The sequence below is a fragment of the Agelaius phoeniceus genome (genome assembly GCF_051311805.1).
Source record: "Agelaius phoeniceus isolate bAgePho1 chromosome W unlocalized genomic scaffold, bAgePho1.hap1 SUPER_W_unloc_1, whole genome shotgun sequence".
In the NCBI taxonomy this organism is placed as follows: Eukaryota; Metazoa; Chordata; class Aves; order Passeriformes; family Icteridae; genus Agelaius; species Agelaius phoeniceus.
Window position 1 is genome coordinate 7,541,600 of NW_027509866.1, and position 26,117 is coordinate 7,567,716.

Sequence of the window (26,117 nt, forward strand, 5' to 3'; positions counted from 1 at the left end):
AGCTTTGGGATGGGGCTGCCAATGGTTGCCATGGCAATGGGCTCTGGCTGCAGGCCTGAGCTGGTGTCCATGGCAACCACCCCTGGCATGGGGTCTCCATGGAGCTGCCAAGGGACTGAGCATAGCAACAGGGGGCTGGTGATGGTTGCCATGGAAACTGACCACAGCAACAGGGGGCTGGGGATGGTTGCCATGGAAACGGACCACAGACACAGGGTTCTGGTGATGGTTGCCTGCTAAGGATCAGATTTGTCACAGGCCCTCAGAGGGGTTCCATGGGGACTTTCCAAGAGTCTCCAGGCTGTTCCAGAGCTGGAATGTCACATGTAGAGACAGGGGCTCCATGGAGACCTCCCAGGGCTTTCTGGGATGGTAAAGAGCCCTGTGGTCAGAGGCAGTCACAGCCATTCCATGGTGACATCCCAGGGCACCTTGGGCTGCAAGGGCACTGATCTGTCACAGGCACTCACGGGGGCTCCACGGTGACATCCCAGGAGTGCCCAGGCTGCCAAAGAGCCGGGATGTCCCAGACACTCACAGGGGTTCCTGTCATGGGCACAGTGGGAGCTTCAGGCAACGTTTATTAGAGAAGCTCCTGTTGGGTCACAAGGTGCAGAAAGGATCCCCAATAGACCTCACAGATCCCCAAATGTCACCTTTGAGTCAGAGATTACACAGACTCAGATCAGAAGGCTAAGGGCTAAAAGTCACCTGTTGTTTCAATCCTCTTCTTTTATATCTTGGTTTGCTACAGGTGGACCTCACTGGTCATTTCATCAACACATTTCCCATGATTGGCCAATTAAGACAACACCCTTCAGTAAACAACTTTTGGAAAAAAGCGAACTTATAACAAACATTGTCAGAGCACCAGTTATTGATGTTTGTTTCATGATGGGCCTTTGTGGGGGCTCCCTGGATGGAGGAAACCCTCCTGGAGCAGTTCTGTGCCACGTAAAAGGAGCTGCATGGGACTTCTTCAGTCTTCAGCTTCTTGTTTATTCTTATTCTATCTAAAGGTTTGCATTGCTGTCCACACCAGGCTCAGTGCACTGAAAAAGCACCGCAAAATTGCTCTGAAATGTACAGTTTCAAGGTCCTTAAAGTTGTCTCATCCATTTAACTCTTAAAACATACATTATTTCTACTTATCTACCAGTAGCTCATCCCTTAACTGTCCAGATAACCTTTTCACTGTGCTTTCCTTGACAAATCACCCTCTGCCACCAACACTGCAGAAAATGGAGTAGAGGAAGAAGAAGACAGGGACTACACCCCAATTCCTCCATCTTGCTTCCTATCTACACCATAGTAAAAATCCCAAAACCTAAATTTCTCACCCAAGTGACATGCTATACTACCCTCCAATCTATTTTACACTTGGGTAAATTCTAATCTGTCTCAAAGTCCTGGAAGTGCTCTCCATGGGTGATGGTTAAAGGCAGTGTTTCTCTGGGGGTCAGGACTCAGAGCAGACAGAGAAATATTCCCTGTGCCTTGGATTCCCACACATTTAATGTAAAATCTTTTAACCCTTAACATGTGAAGTTACGCAAAAATGTTCCAGGGAAGTAGGATTTAAAGGAGAAGAAATAGAGAACAACAGAAAGACAGAAGATCCATAGAAGGACACACACATGGGTACCAACTGCTGGGGTTCCAGCATCACCAACAGAGGAACCCCAGGAGAAGGCCGGATCCTCGTGCTCCGGCTTTTAACCCCCTGGGCCTTCATGGCCCCGCCCCTGGGGTGGGACTGTCAGTTGCTTGTCCAATCAGAGACAGGGTAGCACCAGCTGCTGGTGTGTGATTGATTGATTGACAGCTGGGCCAATCAGAGCTGGGTTAGCCCCGCCCCTGCTGTGTGATTGGCAGCTCTGCCAGGCCAGGGCTGGGGGCGGGGCTCTGTCCCACCACAAACCAAGGCCTGACCCGGCCCTGGCCCCACACGGGCATTCCGAGCATCCCAAGGTGTCTCGGGACATGGATCTCATCCAGCCTCTGACAGCGACCACGGTGACACTACGGAACCTCATGGAGCCATGGCTCAGTTGTGACAATGGAGATCCAAGGAAACGATGGTGAGACTGTGGAATCCAGGAATCATGGAATCAAGGAGACCATTGTGCAAATCATGGGCCCTATGGAAGCAAGGATCAATGATCAATCTGTGGTTTGATTGTGATTGATTTAAAATAGAAACAAGGAGCCATTGTTTGACAGCGGGGCTGCGTGGGGCCAATGGATCCTTGTGACTCTGTTGGGGCTCATGAAACCAACCATTGTGACATTGCCAGACCTCATGGAATCAAGGAGACCATTGTGACAGTGTGGGCACCCATGAAGTCAAGGGAACATGGAACAGGTCTGCCTGGTTTGGCCTCCTGGGAGCTGTCTGACAGGTCCCACTGAATTTGACATGTCAAGGGCCACTTCCCATCTGAAAGGTGAAGCACTGGGGCTCCGTGCTTTCATTCCCATGGAAAAGAACTGTCTTTCTGGTCTAGGCACCCATGGCCAAAATTGGGATTCTGCATCTAAAATTCTCTATATCCAAGGGTTACTCCCAGACAAAATCTGCCCATACAGTCAAGTCTGGCCAGCCTTGGCCTCTGGTGACTGCCTCTCATCTGCCCCTGCACCACTGGGGCTCACTTGTTTCCTTCCTATGGAGACCATTGTGACACTGCGGGGCATTGTGGAACCAATGGGCCATGGTGACACTGCAGGCCCTTGTGGAACCTGTGACACTGTAGGACCTTGTGGAACCAAGGGAATCGTTGTGACCCGGCAGGGCCCCGTGGAAGGAAGGGATCATTGTGACACTCTGGGAACTTGTGGAACCAAGGGAATCATTGTTGCCCTACGTGGCCCTAATGGACCCAAGGGGCCATTGGACACAGCCAGGCTTCATGGAACCAATAGACCATTAGGACACTGTGGGGCCTTGTGGAACCATGGAGACCATAAAGATCCTTAAGGACTTGTGTAATCAAGGGGCCATTATGACACCTGAGGGCACCATGGAAGCAAGAGAACCATTGTGGCACTGCAAGGCCTCATGGAAGCAAGGAGCCATTGTGGCACTGCAGGGCCCTGTGGACCCAAGGGAACATGAAACAGGTGTGGCTGCCTTGGTCTCCCAGGGCCCACCTGACAGGTCTGGCTGACCTTGGAATGTGGAAGGCCACTCCAATCTACTCCTGAAACAGTGGGGCTCTGGGCTCTTCTTTTTATGGAAAAGAGCTTTCCATTTTTTCCAGGCATCCATGGCTAAAATTAGGATTTCAGCTCCAAATTTCTATGTATCCAAGGATTGCTCCCAGACAAAAGCTGCCAGGACAGACAGGTCTGGCTGGTCTTTGACTCCTGAGTGCCAGAACTCACCTGTTTTGCAAACACTGGAAAGGGCTCTGTGCTTTTCTTTTATGAAAAAAAACCCCATCCCTCTTCTCCAGGCACAAATGTTTTAAATTAGGACTCCACATTCATAATTTCAAATATCCAAGGACTGCTCCAAGCAAACCTGCCAGAACAGACAGATCAGGCTTGCCTTGGCCTCTGCTCTCTGCTGTTCATCAGCTCCTGAAACATGGAGGTTCCATGGTTTCCTTCCTATGCAGACCAAGGTGACATTTGGGAGCCTTGTGAAATGAAGGGGCCATTGTGACACTGCAGAGCACCATGGATCCAAGGGACCATTGTGACACTGTGGGGCCTCGTGGAACCCAGGACATCCCTGTGGCTCTGCTGGGCCACATGGTCCCAAGGGGCCAGAGCAAAGCAGCAGTGTGGGAGTTAGTCCAGCTGTAACTCAGAGTCAGACAGATTTTACCCCGGAAGGCATGAGTTTCAAGTCCTAGGAATCATTTGTTTAACTTAGGGTGAGCTTGAAAGTTCTCCAATAAGCCTTTAGTGTTGTTATGCTAAGTTGTCCAAGTTCTACTCCCCTATTGGTTACTTGTTTCTTCTATATGGTTATTGTTCTAGTTTTCTAGCCCCAAGTGTCTATGTTGTTGCTTCCCCTTTTTCTCAGGTCTTAGGATCCTGCCCCTCATACTGTGCTCGACTTCTCCATGTTTATTGTTTTTCACCCTATTATTAAAGTTCTTTTTGGGCACCTCCATCAAACCCGCACCTTTTCATTTTCACCACCCTCGTCCTGAAGTCAGGGAACCAGAGAGGTTTGTCACAGCCACCCTCATTGTGACCTTTGGCGCCCGAACAGGGACCATGACACTCAGGGCTCCCTGTGTCAGTCACGTCAGCTGGGGTTGGCTGATGGATAGGCCAGTGCTCCCCGGGATTTTGGATTGTGCTGGGCCCAGTGGATTCATCGTTGCTTCAAGGGACCTTGCCCAGGATCAGCAGGGACAACGACAGTTTCACCTGCATAGGATTGCAGGTGGGTTTGGGGAAATGCAAGACATTTATTGCCCATTTTGCCACTGTGTTTTTACAATATGCACCCATGTCCCATAATTGATTTGGGGCATTCCAGTGGCTCTTCCCCATAAGGCAGAGAAAAAAAAAAAGGGCAGTCAGATGTCCAAAGTAGAAAGGAGCATATATGGATGCTTTAATTCTCACTGATCATGACACAATATTTTCAAAGTACGAATTAAAATCAATAAATCAATCATGAGGTGGATCATTAAAAATTTTCCAGACGACTCTAATGATGAAATCCATATCACTGAATTTTGGGACTCCGTGGGAGTTAAAAGTGACCCCGTTGCACCCTGCATGCTCCCCATCTTCCACACCATCCTTGAGACCCTTGACCAGCAAGCAGTGTGTTGAAAACTCAATCCATTGGTCACTCCTAACTCGGGACCTCCCCTCAAACCTGCCTTTCTCAGACCTTCCACAATGGTCCAAGATGGAAATGGCCACAAAATCTTGGAGTATTATGCCCTGGAGACTCAAGATGAAAGGACCCCGAATGTGGCTCGGGACCTGGAGCATCCTCCCTCCATCTTGGCTCCTCCACTTCCTGCTACCACAGCCTTCTCTTCTGCCCTGAACGAACCTCCAGACTCCACCCCCAAACCTGTGGGTCACGCCCCCACTGTCAATCATTCCACCTCCACCCTGGGCCATGCCTCTAGTTAAGGAAGGAGACTGGCAAATAGCCTCGAAACTCCTCATTGCCCTGGTATGTTAGGAAAGAAGGGGGCAGAATTCCAGGTATCAGCCATTGGTTTATGGGGAAATCAAGGATCTGTAGGGCAGCTAAAGACCATAGGAAGGACTTACCTTGTTTTAATGGCCTAATGAGGGCCATGTTTACAGCACATGTCTTAACTCCCTATGATTTAAAATATATTATGCCCATGTTGTTGTCACCTACAGAATACACCCTGTGGGAAGGGGGATGGAAGTGTTTACTAAATCAATTAATAGCAGACTATGCTAATAATGAGGCAAGGGTAGAATTGACAATCAACCATTTGGCTGGAGAAGGACAACACAGCCTGCCAGATGATCAAGCAGCAGGTATCCCCAGAGAAGTATTGGATGATATCAAAGAGATGGCTTTGAAAGCTTGAATCCAGGTATTGGATGGTAGCACCCGCAATTTGAACTACCTTGGGTGGCTGTAGCTAAAGCTTTAGGACAATCAGACCATCCTGGGTGCCTGTTGAGTAGCAAACCAATGCTGCCTCCCTCACATTGAGTGGCTGCTCTCAGACACAGAGACCATCAGACACGCCACCTTGCAGAACAGCGATAGAGTTTTTACTCTGGGCACATGGGCATGGCTGTGTAGACTCTGAGGGCATGTGCTGCATGAACCTCTCCAGCCACAGCGAGTCAATGCACAAGAGCATTCAGGTACTGAAGGAAGGGTGCAAGAAGCTTCAAGTGGAAAACAAAGACTGGGTCAATAAACTCTTCCAATCCAAGGGACTAAAGGGTTTGATGATGTCTACCTAAAACAGGACTATTAAATCTCTTAGTGGTTGTTGTTGTATTGTTAATTGTCCCATGTTTGTTTGGATGCTTTTAGAAAGTCTTACAAAATTCTTTCAGTTCCATCTTTGTTGTAAAATAGAAAGGGGGAAGATACCCAACACAGGCTCCTCATGGACTCCTTGGAGGAGAGAATTGGAGGCCAGGATGGCACAAGAACCTCTCAGAGACTCAGTGTAGGAAGGAAAACCGTTAAAAGTACCTAAAAGTATTCTTAAATCCATAAAGTACCTTAAAAACCTTGAGTATCTCAAGGCATTAATGAGCCACACTGAGTGTGAGTACAAAGCTCTCCAGGGACTCATTAAAGCAGATAACTGGGGCCATGATTGCACAAACCTCTCACAGAGTCTGTATCAAAAGGGAAACACCAAGTACCTTCAAATAACTCAAGTACCCTGAAGTATTAATGAGCCCCACTGAGTGTTGTTACTGACAAAGCCTCTCCAGGGACTAATTACAGCAGATAATTGGAGGCCATGATTGCACAAACCTCTCAGAGAGTCCAAGGCAAAAGCCAAAGCCAAAGTCCTTTGAAAAAGCTGCAGTCCCTGCAGGGAGCATGAAGGAGCCCCCAGGGCCATTGCTGAGCAAGGCTCCCCAGGGACTCCTTGCAGCAGATCCTTGAGGCCACTGGGATGTGGGCTAGGGGGGGATGCTGAGGGCAGCACAAGGGGCTGACAGTGCCCAGCCTGGCTGGGGCTGTGCCAGGAGGCCCCAGGGCCTCAGGACAAGGTGTCTCCTCCCAGCCCTTGCTGGCACAGACCCTGCTGTGCCCCAGGGCACCAAGACTTGGCTTCTCTTTGTCCCCACCTGTCATCACTGCCTGCAGTTCTCTGCTCTGCCTGGGGCCTGGGGACACTTGCTCAGTCATGTCCCTCTCTGGGACCCATTAAAAGTCCAAGAAAGTTTGGAGTTGGATTCTGCCTTGGAGTTCTGCAGAGGTTTCTTCAGCTCCCTCTCAGGGACTGATGTCCAGGGCCTGAGCACAAAGCCCCAGAGGCTGATTAAAGTCCTTGTGCTGTGTCTGTGCTGCTGAGCTGGGCTGGGCTCCTGGCACAGAGGCAGCTCCTGGTCACCAAGAAGAGCTTCAAAAGCACATTTCTCTGGATGAGCAGCTCTTGTGCCAGCCCAGCAGGGCTGGGGCACTGCCTGCAGCCAGCCCGGGCACAGCCCAGAGGCACAGAGAGCTTCAATCAGTCAGGGCTGGGAAGGGGCTGAGAAGTGCCTGGGGCACAATCACTGCCAGCCCTTGGCACAGGAACCTCTGGCTGCAGGACAGTGCAGCTGCAGCTCCTGGAGCCATCTCCTCAAGCTGGAACATGCCAATGCCTGCAGAGCCTGTGAGTACAACTCTGGGTATTTCCGGTGCAGGGGAGGTGAAAGGTTCATGGAGCCCTGACATGCTCAAGGGTTCTGGTCAGTCATAGAATATTTCCAAGACAAGGACTTTGATAAAATATAAGAAATTTCTTAAGACTTTTTATTCAGTTTCCTACTATTGAAGAATGGTAGGGAGGTGGTGATAAATATTAAAGGATGATTATAAATTTTGACAATTGCCTGTAATATCTGACCTGGTAAATTTTGCTTATGAATTATTAATTATGAAATTTTAAAAGTTCTCAAGACATCCGAACTGTTACTTTTAGTGATCAATAGGTTCACAGGAGATCCCTAATGTACTTTCAGCCACTCTGCCCATGGACAGCAGCAGCATCACCTTTGCTGGAGCCATCAGGCTCAGTCTGAGCTCTCCTTTCTCCAAGCTGCAAACAGAACCTGCCCCCAGCCAGTGCCCTGCAGATAGGCAGGGTTCTTGAGGGCCAAGGAGTGTGCACAGAGATTTGGGGTCTGTGAGTGCTGGCAGGGAGAGATCAGGCACAGGGAAACACCTGCAGGAGGAAAATCTCCAGGAGGCAGAGAGAAGATCAGGCAATGAGAGAAAACAAAGCCCAGCAATGCTGTGGCAGGGAGAGTTTAGAGATGCCCACAGGAGCCCCTGCAGTGCAGCCCCTCCCTCTGAACAAGCCCCCTCCCTCCTGTGGCCCAGCCAAGCCTCTGCCCTCAGGGCCGGGGCTCCAAGGCGTGCAGCCCCTCCTGTGCAGGCAGAGCTGCAGCAGAGCCGTGGGGCAGCTCTGCAGCCCCGGGCCCAGTTCCCTCTGCAGAGCACAGGGCTGGGAGCAGCTGCCCGGCCCTGGGGGCTCTGGCAGGGGCACAGCTGGCTCAGGGTGACGCTGTCCCCAGGGCCCGGCTCTGGGCAATGCTGTCAGTGCAGCCAGGGAAGGAGCTGCATCTCCCACAATCCAATGCCATCAGAAGGACAATTGGAAGTCTCCCTGAGATTTCAGTCCAAGCTGGGAGCTTCAGTCCAGGGTGCAAACCTGTCCTAGAGCATCTCTGAGTTATAAGATGGATGGGGAAAGGCAGAGGTGTTGTGACACTGAAAATGTTGCTGGGTTGGTGAAATGAGCAACATGAGTCCTTGGCAACAAAAGTGGAGCTGGGCTGAGCTGGATCCATCTGCTCTAAGCAGTACCTGTTGATCTTTACAGAAAACTTGGGAGTGTGAACATCCTTCATTTGTGAAAAGTGAAAGCCCAGAAAAACTCCAGAGAGACTCAAGTGAGGGACCATCTCCCCACAGTCTTCACTTACCATCTTTCCTCAGTGAACTCACTCTGTTCTACCAGAGGGCAGTAGAAATGCTGAGGGTTTCTGATATCCTAGAATACCAGGAGAGACATGGGGACAGCTTAAAAAGAAAACTCTAGAACTCTAAAAAAAAGAACCATGTCCATGTGTGTTACAGAAGAGGGTGTATGGGAAATGGCTTTGATTTTGGTTACAGGTATCTCCCCTAACTCTTCACTGTCCTTTCTCAATGAACAGGTCCCCATGCCAAGGCACAGCAAATGTCGAACAGCAGCTCCATCAGGCACTTCCTCCTGCTGGCATTGGCAGACACGCGGCAGCTGCAGCTCCTGCACTTCTGCCTCTTGCTGGGCATCTCCCTGGCTGCCCTCCTGGGCAACGGCCTCATCATCAGCGCCGTAGCCTGCGGCCACCACCTGCACACGCCCATGTTCTTCTTCCTGCTCAACCTGGCCCTCGCTGACCTGGGCTCCATCTGCACCACTGTCCCCAAAGCCATGCACAATTCCCTCTGGGACACCAGCAACATCTCCTACACTGGATGTGCTGCTCAAGTCTTTTTCTTTATGTTCTTCATTGGAACAGAGTATTTCCTCCTGACCGTGATGTGCTACGACCGCTACGTGTCCATCTGCAAACCCCTGCACTACGGGACCCTCCTGGGCAGCAGAGCTTGTGCCCACATGGCAGCAGCTGCCTGGGCTAGTGGCTTTCTCACTGCTCTTATGCACACGGCCAATACATTTTCCCTGCCCCTGTGCCATGGCAATGCCCTGGGCCAGTTCTTCTGTGAAATTCCACAAATCCTCAAGCTCTCCTGCTCCAAATCCTATCTCAGAGAATTTGGGGTCATTGTTTTTAGTGCCTGTTTATCATTTGGCTGTTTTGTGTTCATTGTTTTCTCCTATGTGCAGATCTTCAGGGCTGTGCTGAGGATCCCCTCTGAGCAGGGACGGTACAAAGCCTTTTCCACCTGCCTCCCTCACCTGGCTGTGGTCTCCCTGTTCCTCAGCAGTGCCATATTTGCTCACCTGAAGCCCCCCTCCATGTCCTCCCCGTCCCTGGATCTGGCCCTGTCAGTTCTGTACTCGGTGGTGCCTCCAGCCCTGAACCCCCTCATCTACAGCCTGAGGAACCAGGAGCTCAAGGTTGCAGTGTGGAGACTGATGACTGGATGGTTTCAGAAACATTAAACTGTTGGCCAATTTCTACAAATCACTTGTAATAAAAGTTCTCTTTGATACTTCTTGTTGATTTAATTTTGGAGGTATTTTTTCCTTTGTTTTCGTATTTTCATATTGTCCAAAAAGAAATGTCAATCTTTGTGCCCTTTCTCATTCTGTTTCTCTCCACCTTCCCTGTGGCCACAGACTGTGTCTGTGAGGGGCTGCACTCTTGGTGGCTTTAAAGGAAATAAAGGATATCCCAGCAGAGTTTTCTACAGAGATGCCCTTTTGTTGCCATCTCTGGAGCTGCAGCAGCAATGTCTGTGTGCAGAGCTGGGGCAGATCAGTGCTGGCCCAGCAGCTGTGCCCAGCAGCAGCAGCAGCAGCAGCACTTGGTGTTGCCAGTGCTGCTGCCGTGGCCCTGCCCCGCTGCCCTGGTGGCCCTGGTGTTGCTGCAGGGCCCGAGTGCTCTCGGGGCCGGGCACAGCCCTGGGGGTGGTAGTGCCGGGGCTGTAGCAGGGACAGGCCATGGGCACTGCTGGGGCAGCGCTGCCGCCTCAGGCCAGGCCCTGGGGGCTCCAGGCTCCTTGCCCAGGCTCTCTCAAGAACACGGCCAGGCCAATGCTCAGCACAGAAACCCCCGTCAGCAGCCCCAGGCTGGCCGTGGGCAGGCTGGGGGCAAACAGCATGGCTGGGGCTCTGCAAGGGCCCTGGGCCAGACGGGAAGGAGCAGCAGAGCAGGGCCTGATCCATGCCCAGTGCGCTGCACAGCCCAGGGCAGCGTCCCAGAGCGTCCTCATGCAGCTGCCAACAACATCCCCCCTCTGCAGCCCTGGCCTCTCCCCCAGCTCACACAGGTGCCCCATCCTTGCAGGCACAGACACGGCAGCACTGCCTCAGCAGCCCCTGTTTGCATTGCACACAGCAGGGCCAGCACCCCCATGCTGTTGCTGTGGGGACATGAACCTGAGGGAGCACAAATGCCATCAGCCCCTGGGGCCAGCAAGGCCTGCGGGACACCAGGGAAACCACTCAGCTTTGTCCTGGCCTCTGCACTCAGCCAGAAAGTTTGTTCCCATCAGCTGGGAGTTTCCTGTGCCACTGCAGACGCTGTTGCTCAGAGCCAGGGCTGCCTGGCAGCCACCCCCAAACTGTCCTGAGCATTTCCTTGGCTTCACCTTTGCTTTCTTTACTCTTTCCTGATAAAAATTTCTTCTAATTGCCCACCCCTGTTCCCTCCTTCTGAAGAGGAGGCCCAGGGCTCATTCTGCAACTGCTCCATGGGTGGTTTCGGAGAATCCCAGAATCAGCAACGCTGAAAAAGACCTTGGAGATCATCAAGTTCAACCTGTGCCCTAACACTGCCTTTTCCCCCCTGAGCCTCCTCTTCTCCAGGATAAACAACCCCAGCTCTCTCAGCCGCTCCTCACAGGTCTTGTGTTCCAGACCCCTCCCCAGCCTTGTTGCCCTTCTCTGAACATGCTCCAGCCCCTCCATGTCCTTCCTAAATTGAGGAGCCCAGAACTGGACACAGCACTCGAGGTGCTGCCCAACCAGTGCCAAGCACAGAGGAAGAATCACTGCCCTGCTCCTGCTGGCCACACCATTCCTGAGCCAGGCCAGGAGCCATTGGCCTTCTTGCCCACCTGGGCACACTGCTGCCTCATGTCCAGCCTGCTGTCCATCAGTCCCTGCAGGTCCCTTTCTGCCTGGCTGCTCTCCAGCCACTCTGTCCCCAGCCTGTAGAGCTGCAGGGGTTGTTGGTGCCAAAGTGCAGGACCCGGCACTGGGACTTGTTAAACCTCACCTTGTTGGATTTGGGCCCTGGATCCAGCCTGTCCAGGGCCCTGTGCAGAGCCCTCCTACCCTCCCACAGATCCACACTCACACCCAGCTTGGTGTCATCTGCAAATTTGCTGACGCTGAACTCAGTCCCCTCATCCAGACCATCAATGCAGTTATTGAAATCCACGCTGGCTGGCTCTGATCCCTGGGCCATCCTGTGGGTGCCCTGTGATGGCACTCAAGGTGATCTGTTCCATAACCTTGCCGGGCACCCAGGTCAGGCTGACAGGCCTGGAGTTCCCCAGATCCTCCTTCCTGCCCTTCCTGGGGATGGGCTCACACTGGCACCTCCAGTGCTCTGGGCCCTCCCTGCTGAGCCAGGACTGATGGTAAATGATGGAGAGCAGCTTGGGGAGCTCATCCACAGCTCCCTCATCCCCCTAGGATGGATCCCGTCTGATCCCAGAGACACCTGTGAGCATCTGAGTGGCTCAGCAGGTCCCCAGCTGCTTCCTTCTGGATTCCAGGGGGCTGTTCTGCTCCCTGTGCCCATCTACCAGCTCAGGAGAACACTTGTCCTGAGGACAGACTGTCCTAATACTGAAAATTGACAACAAGATATTAAGTAGCTTAGTCTTTTACTTATCTTCAGCTACTCTATTCTCAACTGCAATCAGTAAAAAAGAGTAGAGGTTCTCGTTCTCCCTCCTTTTGCTATAAACATTTTTATAAAAACATGTTTTATTCTTTTTACGGAAACCACCAGGTTAAGTTCTAATTGCGCTTTCACCTCTCAACTTTTCATTCTGCATAACCTAACAACATCCTTAAACACTTCCTGAGTTGCTGGTCCTTTTTCCCCTGAGTTCCCAGAAAAGCTCCATGGGCAGCCAGGCCAGTCATTTTCCTCACCAGCTCATCTTTTGCCACACTGGGACAGGCTGCCCCTTCCCCCTCTAGATTACTTTCTTGAAATGTATCCATCCTTCCTGGACCCCATTTGTCTTTAAGGGCTCTTTCCCTTAAAAAATCAGTACCTGATTTGGTACTCCCCAAATCAGCATCCTGAACAGGCCAAAGTCTGCCCTTCCTAATTCTTGTGTAGAAATTTTGTTACTGCCTCTCTTTCTTACCCAGAATATTGAAAACTTGAAAACCCCAATGTTCCAGTGGGCCTGGCTGAGCTGGCAGGACACTGAGGCTGCTGAACTTCCAGTTCCCCTTCTCATACAATGGGCCTTGTGTGGTTTCCATAGGCCTGGGGATGTGGAGAACAAGCTCCAGGTGTGAGCTCACCTGGTGTAGGCAATTGATCATCTGGTAACATGAGGGCACAGAGTGGGCTATGACATCACAGAGTGGGGGATGTGAGGTCATTGAGAAGCTATGACATCACAGACTGCCTCTGTGACATCACAGAGCCAGCTGTGACATCACAAGGCAGATTTTTGACATCCTAGAACAGACTATGACATCACAGAGCAGGCTGTGACATCCCAGAGGGGCTGTGTGACATCCCAGAGGGGCTGTGTCAGGTCACTGGGTTGCTCACTCTGCCCCAGCTCCCCCTCACAGTTTCTCCCAACAAGTCCAATGCTGTCCATGCCCAGCGGGGTCCCTGTCCCCCGGGATCCCCCTGGCCCACCTGGAGCCACAGCCTCCACCAAAGGATGTTCCACAGGATCCACCCCAGAGCCTGACATGGGGACAAGGGGCCAGGGCTGTGTGACCAGGACATCAAGGACGGGCATTACCCAGGTCACTGTGGCCTGGCTTGGGTTGCCCAGGGCAGGAAAGATGTCTGGCAGCTGGAGCAGGGTCTGGGAAGGGCCTCCAAGGTGGGGCTGGAGCCCTTGGGCTGTGAGCAGAGGCTGAGGGAGCTGGGCTTGTCCAGCCCAGAGCAGGGAAGGCTGAGGGGCTCCTCATCCCAGCCTGGCAGTGCCAGCGAGGAGGGGATGGAGAACACAGAGCCAGGCTCTTCACTGGGGGCCTGGTGGGAGACAAAAGCCACTGGGTGGAAGGGGAAAGAGGGGAGATCAGCCAGGACAGGAGGAGATGAAATGAGTCAGGCTGGTTTCAGCATTTCCTCAACACCAAGAGCAGCCTGACCTCCCTTCTCCATCCACCACTGACAGCTTTGCAAATCAGGAATTGTTGGAGCTGTTTTGCCCCCACTCCAGGATGAGCATCCTGATACAAGGACCTAATTGTGTTTATATCTATCACAGAGTCATGTTTGTCAAAAACGACTTTTAGTATGGAAATCCCTTGTGGATGGTGGACTCATCAGATGCTGCTGGGACGTTGCACTTAGCTCAGGGAAGAGCGTGATTGTTATTAAATTGTGTCCTGTTCAACTGTGGTCTGTTGGCCATGAAGAGAAACTTGTGCCTCTGAGTCTCAGCAGTTCCTGACCCCCAAAGGACACAAACCTGATGAGTTGTGGTTCCCACTCCAGTGGTGACACTTGGGCATCCCTCCATAGCCAGAGCAGAGCTCCCTTGTCCCAGAGAGTGCCTGACAATACAGGGATGAAGGAAACAGGACAGGCTGTGGGGATCAGGGGCAGGGCAGAGCCAGGGAGAAGAATGACTTTTGCATTTTATTGATCTGTGCCTTCCCTTGGCTTTGTTGGCTGACAAGAAATGAACATCCCTCTGTGTCTCAGACAGCTCCTTCTCAAAGGAAAGCAGGTGGAGCCAAGGAGCTGAAAGCTGCAGGTGCAGCCTGGGCTGGAGGGAGCTCAGATTTGCACAAGGCTGCTCTGAGTGCCAGGGCTTGGATGGGGGAAATGGTGGGCTGGGGGTAGGGACAGAGTCTGATTGATTGTCAGCCATGAACGGTCTTTATTTTCATATCCATTCCAACTGCATGAGGAGGTACTTGGATTCAATGTCAATTGGAGACTACACATATCAATTTATGATCAGAAAAAAAAACCCTAAACAGGACCTAAAAAATCTTTGCTCACTGTCTTTTTAAATAGAACATATTCAGTTTGAATACACTACTGCAATCTGTCTAAGTAACCACAAATGATTTGAAAATTAAAATCAAATGATTCCCAGAGGCATGGCTTGTTCAGGTGTTCTGAATGTTCATGAGCCCTGGGACACTGAATTCCTGCACTGAAGAGCTGAAGGCTGAACAAGCCTCTGGAGCAGTGAAATTCAGCAGCAGCCTCCAAGTTGCTGAGGATGTCAGCAGCCCCCAGTGAGGCCATCCCTGCCCAGAGACCGTGGGGGAATGGGCAGACAAGGAGAGCGTCCCTGGGGCTGGGGCAGCACAACTCAGAGGCACCAGCGGCTCCAGCTGGGCAATGGAGTGTGGAATGTGGCTGGGAAAGCCCTGCCTGGGCTGGGCCAAGCAGCACACACAAGCCCTGACTTCCATTCACTAAAAAACTCTCTCAATGAGACATTTAAAAGGAAATACAGTTATTTGTGTCATCTGAGTTGGATGTGCTGGAGAAATAACCACAAGAGATTCCCAGGAGCTCAAAACAACAAAACCGCCTTTACTGGGTACTTTATAAAATCAGAGAAACTTTGGCAAAAGGTTTAAAATTATACTCAATCAACAAAAAACACTTTTCAAAGCATTCAGTCGGCCATTCAACGTCACAACTCTAAGCCTGTTCAATTTAAAGTTACTCAAAATTTGCAAGAGGACAGAATTAGAAGAAGTAGACAGAGAGAGAGGAAGACAAAAAAGATACAGAGAAGCACACACACAGCTATCAACTCCTGGATTCCAGCACTGTTCAGATGGAAATTCCAAGAGGAGGCTGGGTCAGGATGTGTGCTTGCCTTGTGGTCAGCCTTCAATACCCCTTGGTCTCCCTGGGCCCTTCCCCCAGGTGGGGCTTGGGCTCATTTGGTCCCTCAGGAGCTGGGCTGGGGCTGCAGAGGTGGCTGTGGAGCATTGCCTGTGCTGTGCCAGGGACTGGCAGCCACTGCTGGGCTGGGATAGAGGCTCTGGGGGGATTGGGGTTCCAGGGCAGGGCACAGCTGGACCTTCCTCCCCCAGAGACAAAATCCTTTGAGCCACAATCTCCTTCAGTCTGTCACAACAGAGAATGTTGGAGATGAAATCCCAATTCTGGCCATGGGCACCTGGACAAGAAGGGCAGCTCTTTTCCATAGGAAGGAAAGCACAGAGCTCCAGTGTTTGGAAGGTAGGTGAAAGCCTCACTATGCTAAGGCCATCCAGACTTGTCAGCAATGCCAGATTTTTTCTGGGAGCAGTCTTTGGATTTAAGGAATTTTGGAGGTGGAACCATAATCTCAACCATGGGCACCTGCAGAAGCAGGAAAGTTCTTTTCCATAGGAAGGAGAGCATGGAGCCTTCCCCAGGGATTTGGGGACGGGTGAGACCTGACCCTTGTGAAACCATTAACAGCCAGACTTGTCCTGGCAATATTCCTATTGGAACTATCCTTGGATATAAGGAAATTTGGAGATGAAATCCCAAATCTGGCCATGGGTACCTGGAGGAGCAGGACAGTTCTTTTCCATTGGGAAGGAAAGCACGGAGCCCCAGTGTTTCAGCAGCTGATGAGAAGAGACCCTCAACATGCAATGGTCAGCTGGACCAGTCAGGCAGTCAACAGGAGGCCAGACCAGCCAGACCTGTTCTGTGTTCACTTGCTTTTATGAGGTCCTGCACTATCACCATGGTCCCCTTGGCTCCATGGGGCCTGGCAGTGTCCCAGTGGTGCTTTGATTCCATGGGGTCCAGTAGTGTCACAATGGACCCTTGGTTCAATGGGGTCCCAGAGTGTCAAAATGGCCCCTAGGTTCCAGAATGCCCTGCAGTGTCACAGCGGTCCCAAGGATTCCATGAGGCCTTGCAGTGTCACAATGGTCTCCATGGTTCCACAGGCCCCACAATGTCACGGGACTCTGTTCCATGAGCCCTGCAATGTCACAATGGACCTTTGGACCCTGGGGGTTTGCAGTGTCACAATGGTCTCCTCTGGCTCCACAGTGTCACAATGGACCACTGATGACATCAGGCCCTGCAATGTCACAATGGACCTTTGGTTCCATGCAGCCCTGCAGTGTCACAAAGTCCTCTTGGTTTCACCAGGCCCCACAGTATCACAATGGTCCTCTTGGTTCTGTGGGGTCTCCCAGGGCCACAATGGTCTCACTGGCTCCATGAGGCCTCACAGTGTCACAGTGCTTTGCTTATTCCATAGAGCCTCACAGTGTCCCAATGATTCTATGAGTCTCCATGATTCTATGAATCCCCTCAGTGTCACAATGGACCTTGGTTCTATGAGGATCTGAAGTGTCCAAATGGTCTCTCCATTAGGTTCTATAAGGTCTTGCAAGGTCACAATGGACCGTTGGCTACATGGGGTCTCGCAGTGTCACAACAGCCCCTTAGTCTCATGGCTTTACAGTTCCAATAGGCCCCACAGTGTCACAATGGACTCTTGGTTTCATGGGGCCTCTCAGTGTCACAACGATCCCTACATTCCATGGAGCCACAGTGTCAGTACAGTCCCCTTGGTCCCATGAGGCCCAGCAATGTCACAGTGCTCTCCATGATTCCATGAGGCCCCACAGTGTCACAATGGTCCCTTGGTCTCACAAGGCCCCACAGTGTCACAATGGTCCCTTGGTTCCATGGCCCTGTGCTGCTGCATTCCCCCCTCCCCTTCTCAGGCCGCCCTGCCAGATGAGAAATGCTCCTTGGGGCTTGGCCTTGGCCAACAGCCCCTGGGCTCAGCTCCTCTGCAGCTCATCACAAACACTGTCTGCTCCAGGCACTGCTGCTGCCCAACCAGCTCTGGAGGAGCAGCCCTGGGGACTGCTTTTGTTCCCTCAGTGGCACAACATCCCTGTTCTCCCACTGCCAAACAAAGCTGTGGATGCCAAGTGCAGCTAGGATGACTTAACCTTACCTACATTGCCTGTAGGTAAGGTTAAGTCACAAGGTCTAAGTGAAGTTAAACACTGCTAAGAGTTGTTTTTTTCCTAAGTTGTTATGTTTAATATAAGTTATAAGCTGAGTTAAATACTGTTAAATATTAATCCTCTGTAAAATTGCAAAGTCATAGGTTATAAATTAGATTAAATCCTGCTACATGCTATTTTTTGCTAAATTGTTAAACTGAAGGTATCAGTCAAGGGTAAGGAATAAGTTAAGTCCTGTTAAGTTTGAGCTCTGTTAAGCTTTTGGGCCATATTCCTTTCATGCATGCTCTCACTGCCCTTGTGTCACGCAAACACACAGGGACAGTTTTCAGTTCATTTCTGGTTTGATTGCCTGGATTTGGTTTGGTTTTGTTGTTGCTTTGTTTCCTTGGTGTGCCTGAAGTGTCCAGTCAGGAGCAGAGTGACTCTTGCCAAGGAACTTTGTGGTTCTGTCTCTTAATTAAATCTGTTTTTTGCTGATCCCTTGCTGGGGATATTTTCAGCACTCTCAAGGCCTCGTTGGTATCAGGGTGAAGGAGTCCTGGCCCAGGCTCTGGCCCTGGGGGACACGGGGACGCTGCTGGGGGGTCCCTGTCCCCCTGTGCCACCCCCAGGGCCCCGGCCCCCCGTCCCCGTGTCAGGCTCTGGGGTCGATCTCGTGGAACATCCTCTGGGGGAGGCTGCGGCCCCGGGGGCGGGGGGACCCGGGGGGACAGGGGACCCCACTGTGCACGAGCAGGGTTGGACTGCTCTGGTGGGAACTGTGAGGGGGGCCTGGGCAGAGTGACCTCCCCAGTGACCTCACACAGCCCCCTGTGATGTCACACAGCCCCTGTGATGTCACACTGCCCCTGTGATGTCACACAGCCCCTGTGACATCAGACAGCAACCTGTGATTTCACACAGTCCCCTGTGATGTCCCACAGAACCCTGTGATGTCACACTGACATCTCTGTGACCTCACACAGCCCCCCGGATGTCACACAGCCCCTGTGATATCACACAGCCATTCTCTGTAACTTCACACATCTCCTGTGATGTCACACAGCCCACTCTGATGCCACAGATCTCTTTTGCAATGTCACACAGCCACCAGTGATGCCACAGCCCACTTTGGGATGTCACAGAGCACCCTTGTGATTTCACTTCTCTCGGAAGTCACCCTGGAATATCATGCAGCTGCACTGTGATGCCTCAGAAGACACAGTGATGTCTCAAAGTCACCATATCATGTCACTGTGTGTTCTGTGATGTCACAGCCAGCTCTATGATGTTGCACAGCCAGCCAGTGATGTCACAACCCACTCTCTGATGTCACAGAGCCACCTTTTATGATGGCAGGATCTGCTCCATGGCCTCACACCCTACTCTATGATGTCACAGATAGCTGTGTGATGTCACAACCACTCTCTGATGTCACAAAACCCTCTCTTTGATGTCATACTGCCACTCTGTAATGTCACAGCACACACTTTGACCTCACAACCCGCTCTATGATGTCATACAGCCATGCCATGATGTCACAGCCTGCCCTGTGATGTCACACAGTTCCCTCTGTGATGTTATAGCTGCTCGATGACCTCACACAACAAACTCTGTGATGTCATAGCCCAATCTGTGACCTCACACAGCCCACTCTGTGCTGTCACACAGCCCCTTGCTGACATCACAGCTGCTCTGTGCCTCCATGACACAGCCCCAGAGGAGCTGCTGTGACACAGCCCCCTCTGGGACATGCCACAGCCCCTGCCAGTGCTGAGCCCCTGTGAGCTCTCTCTGTGCCCTGCTGGTGTCCCTGAGGGTGTCCCTGAGGACCCTGAGGGGCCCTGGCAGTGCCCCAGCCCTGCTGGGCTGTGCACAGGAGCTGCTCCTGGCCAGAGCTGTCTCTCTGCAGCTCTGCTGCCCTTGCCAGGAGCTGCCTCTGGGCCAGGAGCCCGGCCCAGCTCAGCAGCACAGACACAGCACAAGGGCTTTAATGACCCTCTGGGGCTTTGGTGCTCTTTGTGTCTGCCATGGCCAAAGTGCTGCCAAAGTGCTGCCCAAGTTGGCTCTGTCAGGGCTGTCTTGCAGCTGCTGCCCATCCCTGTGCCCTGTGCAGCCCAGGCTGTCCTACAGTGTCCCTGCCCTGAGCCTCTGTCCCTGCAGGCTGTGGGCATCCCCCGGCTGCCCCACCTGGCTGGGCCCTTCCTTTGCTGACAGCTCTGCCTCCTGCCTGCCTCTGCCTGCCCACACAAAGCTTCTGGCTTCATATCAAAAGGGTTAATTCCATTTTTACTGTGCCTGTGAACTTTCAGCACAGGAACAAGGCATGCAGGGGCTGCTTTCCCAGCAAGGATTGCTGGAAGACAGGCAGACATCTGGCTCAAGAATGTAGTGGCAGAAAAAAGAAGGACAGAAACTGGGAACTTGGAGTTGGTTTCATGGTAATGGGTAAATTGTGATACACATTTAGCAACGCTGGTAGAATTACATGTCCACATAAGATTGGGTCTATCCCTCAGTAGACCTCAGGCCTGAATAAATGATACCCTCTTAAATAGGAAATTAGTGTTATGGAGCCTTATTCTGATATTTCAGAGACTTGGTGACAGCAAGGCCTCACAGAACAAGGAGTCAGCTGTGAGACTGTGCAAACTCATCGAACAAAGGGTCCATTGTGACTCTGCAGAACCCCATGGAATCAAAATCCATTTTGGCACATTGGGGCTACATTGAACCAATTGTGATACCACATTGTGATACTGCAGATCCAAGGACACCATTGTGACCCTGAGAAACCTCTTGGAACCAAGGGGCCATTCTGACTCATGAAGGCCTTGTGGAATCATGGGTCCATTGTGACACTGCAGAACCAAGGAGATGCTGTTGGCTGTGTGAACGCTCATGGAACCAGAAATCTATTGTGACACAGCAAGGCCTTATGGAACCAAGGGTCCATTGTTAAACTCTGTGGCCTCATGGAACCATGAGCCATTGTTATACAGCGTGGCCACATGGAGCCACGGGGCCACTGTGACACTGCGTATCCAAAGAGACCATTGTGACTGAGGAACCTCATGGAACCAAGAGTTCATTGTTACACTGTGGGGCCAGTGGAACCAAGGGGACCACAGTGACTTTGTGGGGTCTCATGGAACAATGGAGACTGTTCTGATACTTTGGGACCCACTGGAACAAAACGACCATTATAGAATGGCACAGCCTCAAGGAATCAAGGGGACTACAGTGAACCCTGGGGGTCTCCATGGGATGAAGGGTCCAAGGAACCAAGGATACCATTGTGACACTCTGGGGCATCATGGAACCAAAGGTCCATTGTGACACAGCAGGGCCTTGTGGAGCCAAGGGGACCACAGTGACACTGCGGGGCTCAGTGAAAGCAATGGTCTGTTGTGACACTACGAGGCCTTATGGAATCATGGAGACCATAGTGACACCAAAGGCCTCATTGAAACAAGGGCCCATTGTGACACTACAAGGCCTCTTGGAAGCAAGGAATCATTGTGGTACCATGGAGCGTTGGCAGGCCAAGGGGCAGTTGTCACACTGTGTGGCACCAAGGAGTCCATTGTTACACTACAGGGCCCCATGGAACTAAGGATTAATGGAACAGTGCTGGAACACATGGAACCAAAGGTCCATTGTGACACTGCGGGGCCTCATGGAATCCTGGAGGCCATGATGACACTTTGAGGCCTCGTTGAATCACGGGGCTCTGCAGGGCCTCATGGAACCAAGGAGCCCCTTCTGACACTGTGAATCCCCATGGAACCAAGGTCCAGTGTGATACCATGGAACCAAGGAGACTGTTGTTGTCTGGTTTTGGCAGTACAAAAGCTCATGGAACAAAAAGTCCATTGTGACATTGTGGGGCCTCATAGAACCAATGAGACTGCTATGACACTTAGGGACCCACTGGAACCAAGGGGCCATTGTGACACCACAGGGCCTCATAGAACCAAGGAGCCATTGTAGCACAGCAGGGCCTCATGGAATCAAGAGGATCACAGTGACCCTGTGGGGCTCCACAAGGGGCCGTGGGGCTCTATAAGGGGCTGTGGGGCTCCATGAGACCATGGGGCTGTTCTAACTGTGGAACCAAGGATACCATTGTTACACTATGGGGCATCATGGAACCAAGGAGGCCATTGTGAATAAGCAGGGGAACCCGCTGAGACTATTGTGACACTTCAAGGGCCACTGTGGAACTGCAGGGCCTCGTGGAACCAATGACACCATTGTGACATGGCACAGCCTCATGAGACCAAGGGGACATTGTGACACTATAGGGCCTTGTAGAACTGAGGGGCCCTTGTGACCCTGTGTGGCACCATGGAACAAAGGAGAGCACTGTGACACTGCAGGGAACCAAGGGGCCATTCCGTACTTTAGGGCTTCGTGGAACCAAGGTGCCATTGTGATACTGCGGAACCAAAAGAGACCATTGTGACACTGCGGGGCTTCATGGAACCAATGAGGCCATTCTGACATTCCGAGTCCCCATGGAACCAAGGGGCCATTGTGACACCACAGGGCCTCACAGAACCAAGGCAGCCACTGTGACACTGCAAGGTCTCATGGAAGCAAGGGACCAGTGTAATACACCCAGGCCTGGTGGAAGCAAGGGGATCCTGGGGAACCCAATAGAACCTAGGGGCCATTTTGAGACTCTGCATCCTCATGGAACCAATGGGCCATTGTGGCATTGCGCAGTCCCATGGGAACAAGGAAACCATTTTGACACTGCAAGGCCTCATGGAAGCAAGGGGCCATTGTGCCACTGTGGAGCCAAGGAGACCATTGTTATATCACTGGGCCTCATGGAAACAAAGATCTGTTGTGATCCTACAGAGCCTTATGGACCCAAGGGGCCACTGTGATGCTGCAGGGCCCCAAGGATCCAAGAACACGGAACAGGTCTGGCTGGATGGGCCTCCTGGGGAATGCCTGACTGGTCCAGCTGACCTTGGCATGTTGAGGGTCACTTCTCATCTGCCCCTGAAACCCTGGAGTTGTGTGCTTTCCTTCCTGTGGGAAAGAACTGTCCTTCTCCTCCAGGGGTTCATGGCTGAAATTGGGATTCCTCCTCCAAATTTGATTATATCCAAGGATTATTCCTATATGTCACCTGTCAGGACAGACAGCTCTGGCTGGCCTTGGCCTCTTGGGGGCCACCTCTCATCTGCCTTCAAAACACCGGGGGCCTGTGCTTTTATTCTCATGGAGAAAAACCTCTTTCAAGTCCAGGCATCCATGGCCAAAACTGAGAACTTGCCTCCAGAATTCCTTAAATCCAAGGACAGCTCTAGACAAAAGCTTCCAGGACTATCTAGGTTCCCTCGGCTTCCTAAGGGCCAGCTCTCATCTCCTTTTGAAGCACTGGGGTTCTGCACTTTCCTTCCTATGGAAAAGAACTGTCCTTCTCATCCAGACCCCAATAGACAAAAGTGGGGTTTGGCCTCCCAAATTCTGTCTCTCCAAGGATTCTTCCCTGACAACAGGTCTGGCTGCCTTGGCCTCCTTGGGGCAGCCTCTAATCAGCCTTTAAAACACTGGGACTCTGTCCTTTCCTTCCTATGGAGAACTGTCATTCCAATCCAGGAACCCGTGGCTGAAATGGAATTACACCTCCAAGATTCCCCATATATCCAAACGCTGCTTTCAGACAAAAGCTGCAAGGACACACAGGTCTGGCTGCCTTGGCCTCTGGTGACTGCCTCTTATCTGCCTTCAAGCCCTGGGGTTCTGTGGTTTCCTTCCTATAGAAAAGAACTGTCCCTCTTGTCCAGGTGCTGTTGGCCTCAAGCACTTGACCACTCTATAGGGACACAGGACCTCTGTGCTCAGTGGGGTGGAGACTGAGGACAGCAGAGGAGAGCCCTGGGAGGGATTGAAGGGTGGTTTCAGAGATGGTGGAGGCAGAGAAAGAAAGAATTAATTCCAAAGGCAGCTGGGGAGGTCCAGACTGGACACCAGGAGAAAGGAATTTCCCTGCCAGGGCACGGCTGTGGTGCAGCACGTCCCCCAGCAGGAGCCTGGAGCAGCCCAAGGCTTTGTGTGGGCAGGCAGAGGCAGGCAGGAGGCAGAGCTGTCAGCAAAGGAAGGGCCCAGCCAGGTGGGGCAGCCGGGGGATGCCCACAGCCTGCAGGGACAGAGGCGCAGGTTTGCTCAGCACCAGAGACACCTTTCCCTTGCTTGTCCCCACCTGTCATCACTGCCACCAGTGTTCTGCTCTACCTGGAACCTGGGGACATTTTCTCAGTCCTGTCCCTCAGAAGGATCTATTTAAAGTATGAGAAATTTCATTGTTTCAGCCTCTTTTTGAGTCCCTGAGAAATTCTTTGAGCACACTCTGAGGGACTGAGTCTGATGCAAAGAGCACCAAAGCCCCAGAGGGTCATTACAGTCCTTGTGCTGTGTCTGTGCTGCTGAGCTGGGCCGGGCTCCTGGCCCAGAGGCAGCTCCTGGCAAGGGCAGCAGAGCTGCAGAGAGACAGCTCTGGCCAGGAGCAGCTCCTGTGCACAGCCCAGCAAGGCTGGGGCACTGCCAGGGCCCCTCAGGGACACCAGCAGGGCACAGACTGAGCTCCCAGGGGCTCAGCACTGGCAGGGGCTGTGGCATGTCCCAGAGGGGGCTGTGTCCCAGCAGCTCCTCTGTAGCTGTGTCATGGAGGCACAGAGAAGCTGTGATGTCAGCAAGGGACTGTGTGACATCACAGAGTGGGTTGTGTGAGGTCACAGATTGGGCTATGACATCACTGAGCTTGTTTTGTGAGGTCATCGAGCACCTACAGCATCATAGAGGGGATTCTGTGACATCACAGAGCAGGCTCTATGATATCATGGAGCAGGTTGTGAGGTCAAAGTGTGTGCTGTGACGTTACAGAGTAGCAGTACGACATCACAGAGAGGGGTTTGTGGCATCAATTAGGGGGTTGTGTCATCACACAGCTGTCTGTGACATCACAGTGTGAGGCCATAGAGCAGACTCTGCCATCATAGAGTGTGGATCAGTGACATCAGAAAGTGGGTTGTGACATCACTGGGTGGCTGTGTAATATCATAGAGCAGGCTGTGACATCACAGAGACTTCTGTGACATCACAGAGCAGCTGTATCACATCATAGGTTGACATCTCATAGTTGCCTGTGTGACACCACAGGGCAGCTCTGTGACATCACCGGAGGCTCTGTGACATCACAGGGGCTGTGTGAGGTCACTGGGGAGGTCACTCTGCCCCGGCCCCCCTCACAGCTCCCCCCAGAGCAATCCAACCCTGCTCGTGCACAGCGGGGTCCCCTGTCCCCCCGGGTCCCCCCGCCCCCAGCGCCGCAGCCTCCCCCAGAGGATGTTCCACGAGATCGACCCCAGAGCCTGACACGGGGATGGGGGGCCCGGGCCCTGGGGGTGGCACAGGGGGACAGGGACCCCCCGGCAGCATCCCCGTGTCCCCCAGGGCCAGAGCCTGGGCCAGGGCTCCTTCACCCTGGTACCAACAAGGCCTTGAGAGTGCTGAAAAAATCCCCAGCAAGGGAGCAGCAAAAACCAGATTTAATATTAAGGGACAGCGGCACAACGTTCCTTGGCAAGAGTCACTCTGCTCCTGACTGGACACTTCAGGCACACCAAAGAAACAAAGCAACAACAAAACCCAACAAAATCCAGGCAATCAAACCAGAAATGAGCCAAGAACTGTCCCTGTGTGTGTGTGTGACACATGGACAGTGAGGGCAAGGATAAAAGGAATACAGGCCACAAGCTTAACAGAGCTCAAACTTAACAGGACTTAACTTATACCTTGACCTAGACTGATACCTTCAACTTCACAATTTAGCAAATGAACAGCACATAACAGTACTTAACCTAACTCACAACCTATGACTTAATGATTTAATGGTGGAATAAAAATGAAACAATATTCAACTTAGATTATAACATATTAAACTTTACTTTGGAAAAAAAAGGTCTTAACACCATTTAACTTATTCCTCATGATGTAACCTCACTTACAGGACTGACTGACTCAGCTATCCAAGGCACTCTAGCCCCACAGAGAGCAGCATTTCTGCCACATTTCCCCAGCACAGGCACTCCTGTGTGCACACAGACACAAAGAGTCAGTGCAAGGCACCTGGGAGAAATTCCCCTGAGGGCAGAAAATGCTCCCTGTGGATCCATTGGCATCTCCCCAGTGGGTGAAGGGTTGAGCCTGGAGGAGTGGGGGGATCGGCCCAGGCTCCATCGTTGTTGGGGATCCCCGAGTGCAGCAAACGGGAGAGTTCCCGGCTGGGAGAGGCCCCACTCAGAGGGAGTCGCTGGCCCAGGAGAGCTCCAAGGGCTCCTTTTGGAGCGCTGTTTGCAGGGCCCCAAGAGAGGGGCTTCAGTCCCAGCAATGGTTCATCCTGGCCGCACTTGGCACCAACAGCTTTCTCTGGCAGTGTGAGAACAGGGATGTTGTGCCACTGAGGGAACAAAACCAATTCCCAGGGCTGCTCCTCCAGAAAGCAGGAGCTGGTGGGGCAGCAGCAGTGCCTGGAGCAGACAGTGTTTGTGATGAGCTGCAGAGGAGCTGAGCCCAGGGGCTGTTGGCCAAGGCCGAGCCCCAAGA

General features: G+C 52.2%; 2 protein-coding genes across 2 annotated transcripts in view; one reads left to right on the top strand and one right to left on the bottom strand.

Moving 5' to 3' along the window:
• The window catches only part of LOC143692475 (uncharacterized), a 249,165-nt gene that overhangs the window by 203,844 nt on the left and 19,204 nt on the right, over nt 1–26,117 (bottom strand). The gene's annotated exons all lie outside the window — the stretch shown is intronic.
• On the top strand, nt 8,892–9,824 carry LOC143692516 (olfactory receptor 14C36-like). Its single transcript, XM_077172757.1, has one exon. It carries the CDS (start codon nt 8,892–8,894, stop codon nt 9,822–9,824), a length of 933 nt encoding a protein of 310 aa, XP_077028872.1.

Excerpts from the sequence above, each read along its gene's own strand:
- LOC143692516 (XM_077172757.1), top strand. The coding sequence starts at position 8,892 with ATGTCGAACAGCAGCTCCATCAGGCACTTCCTCCTGCTGGCATTGGCA.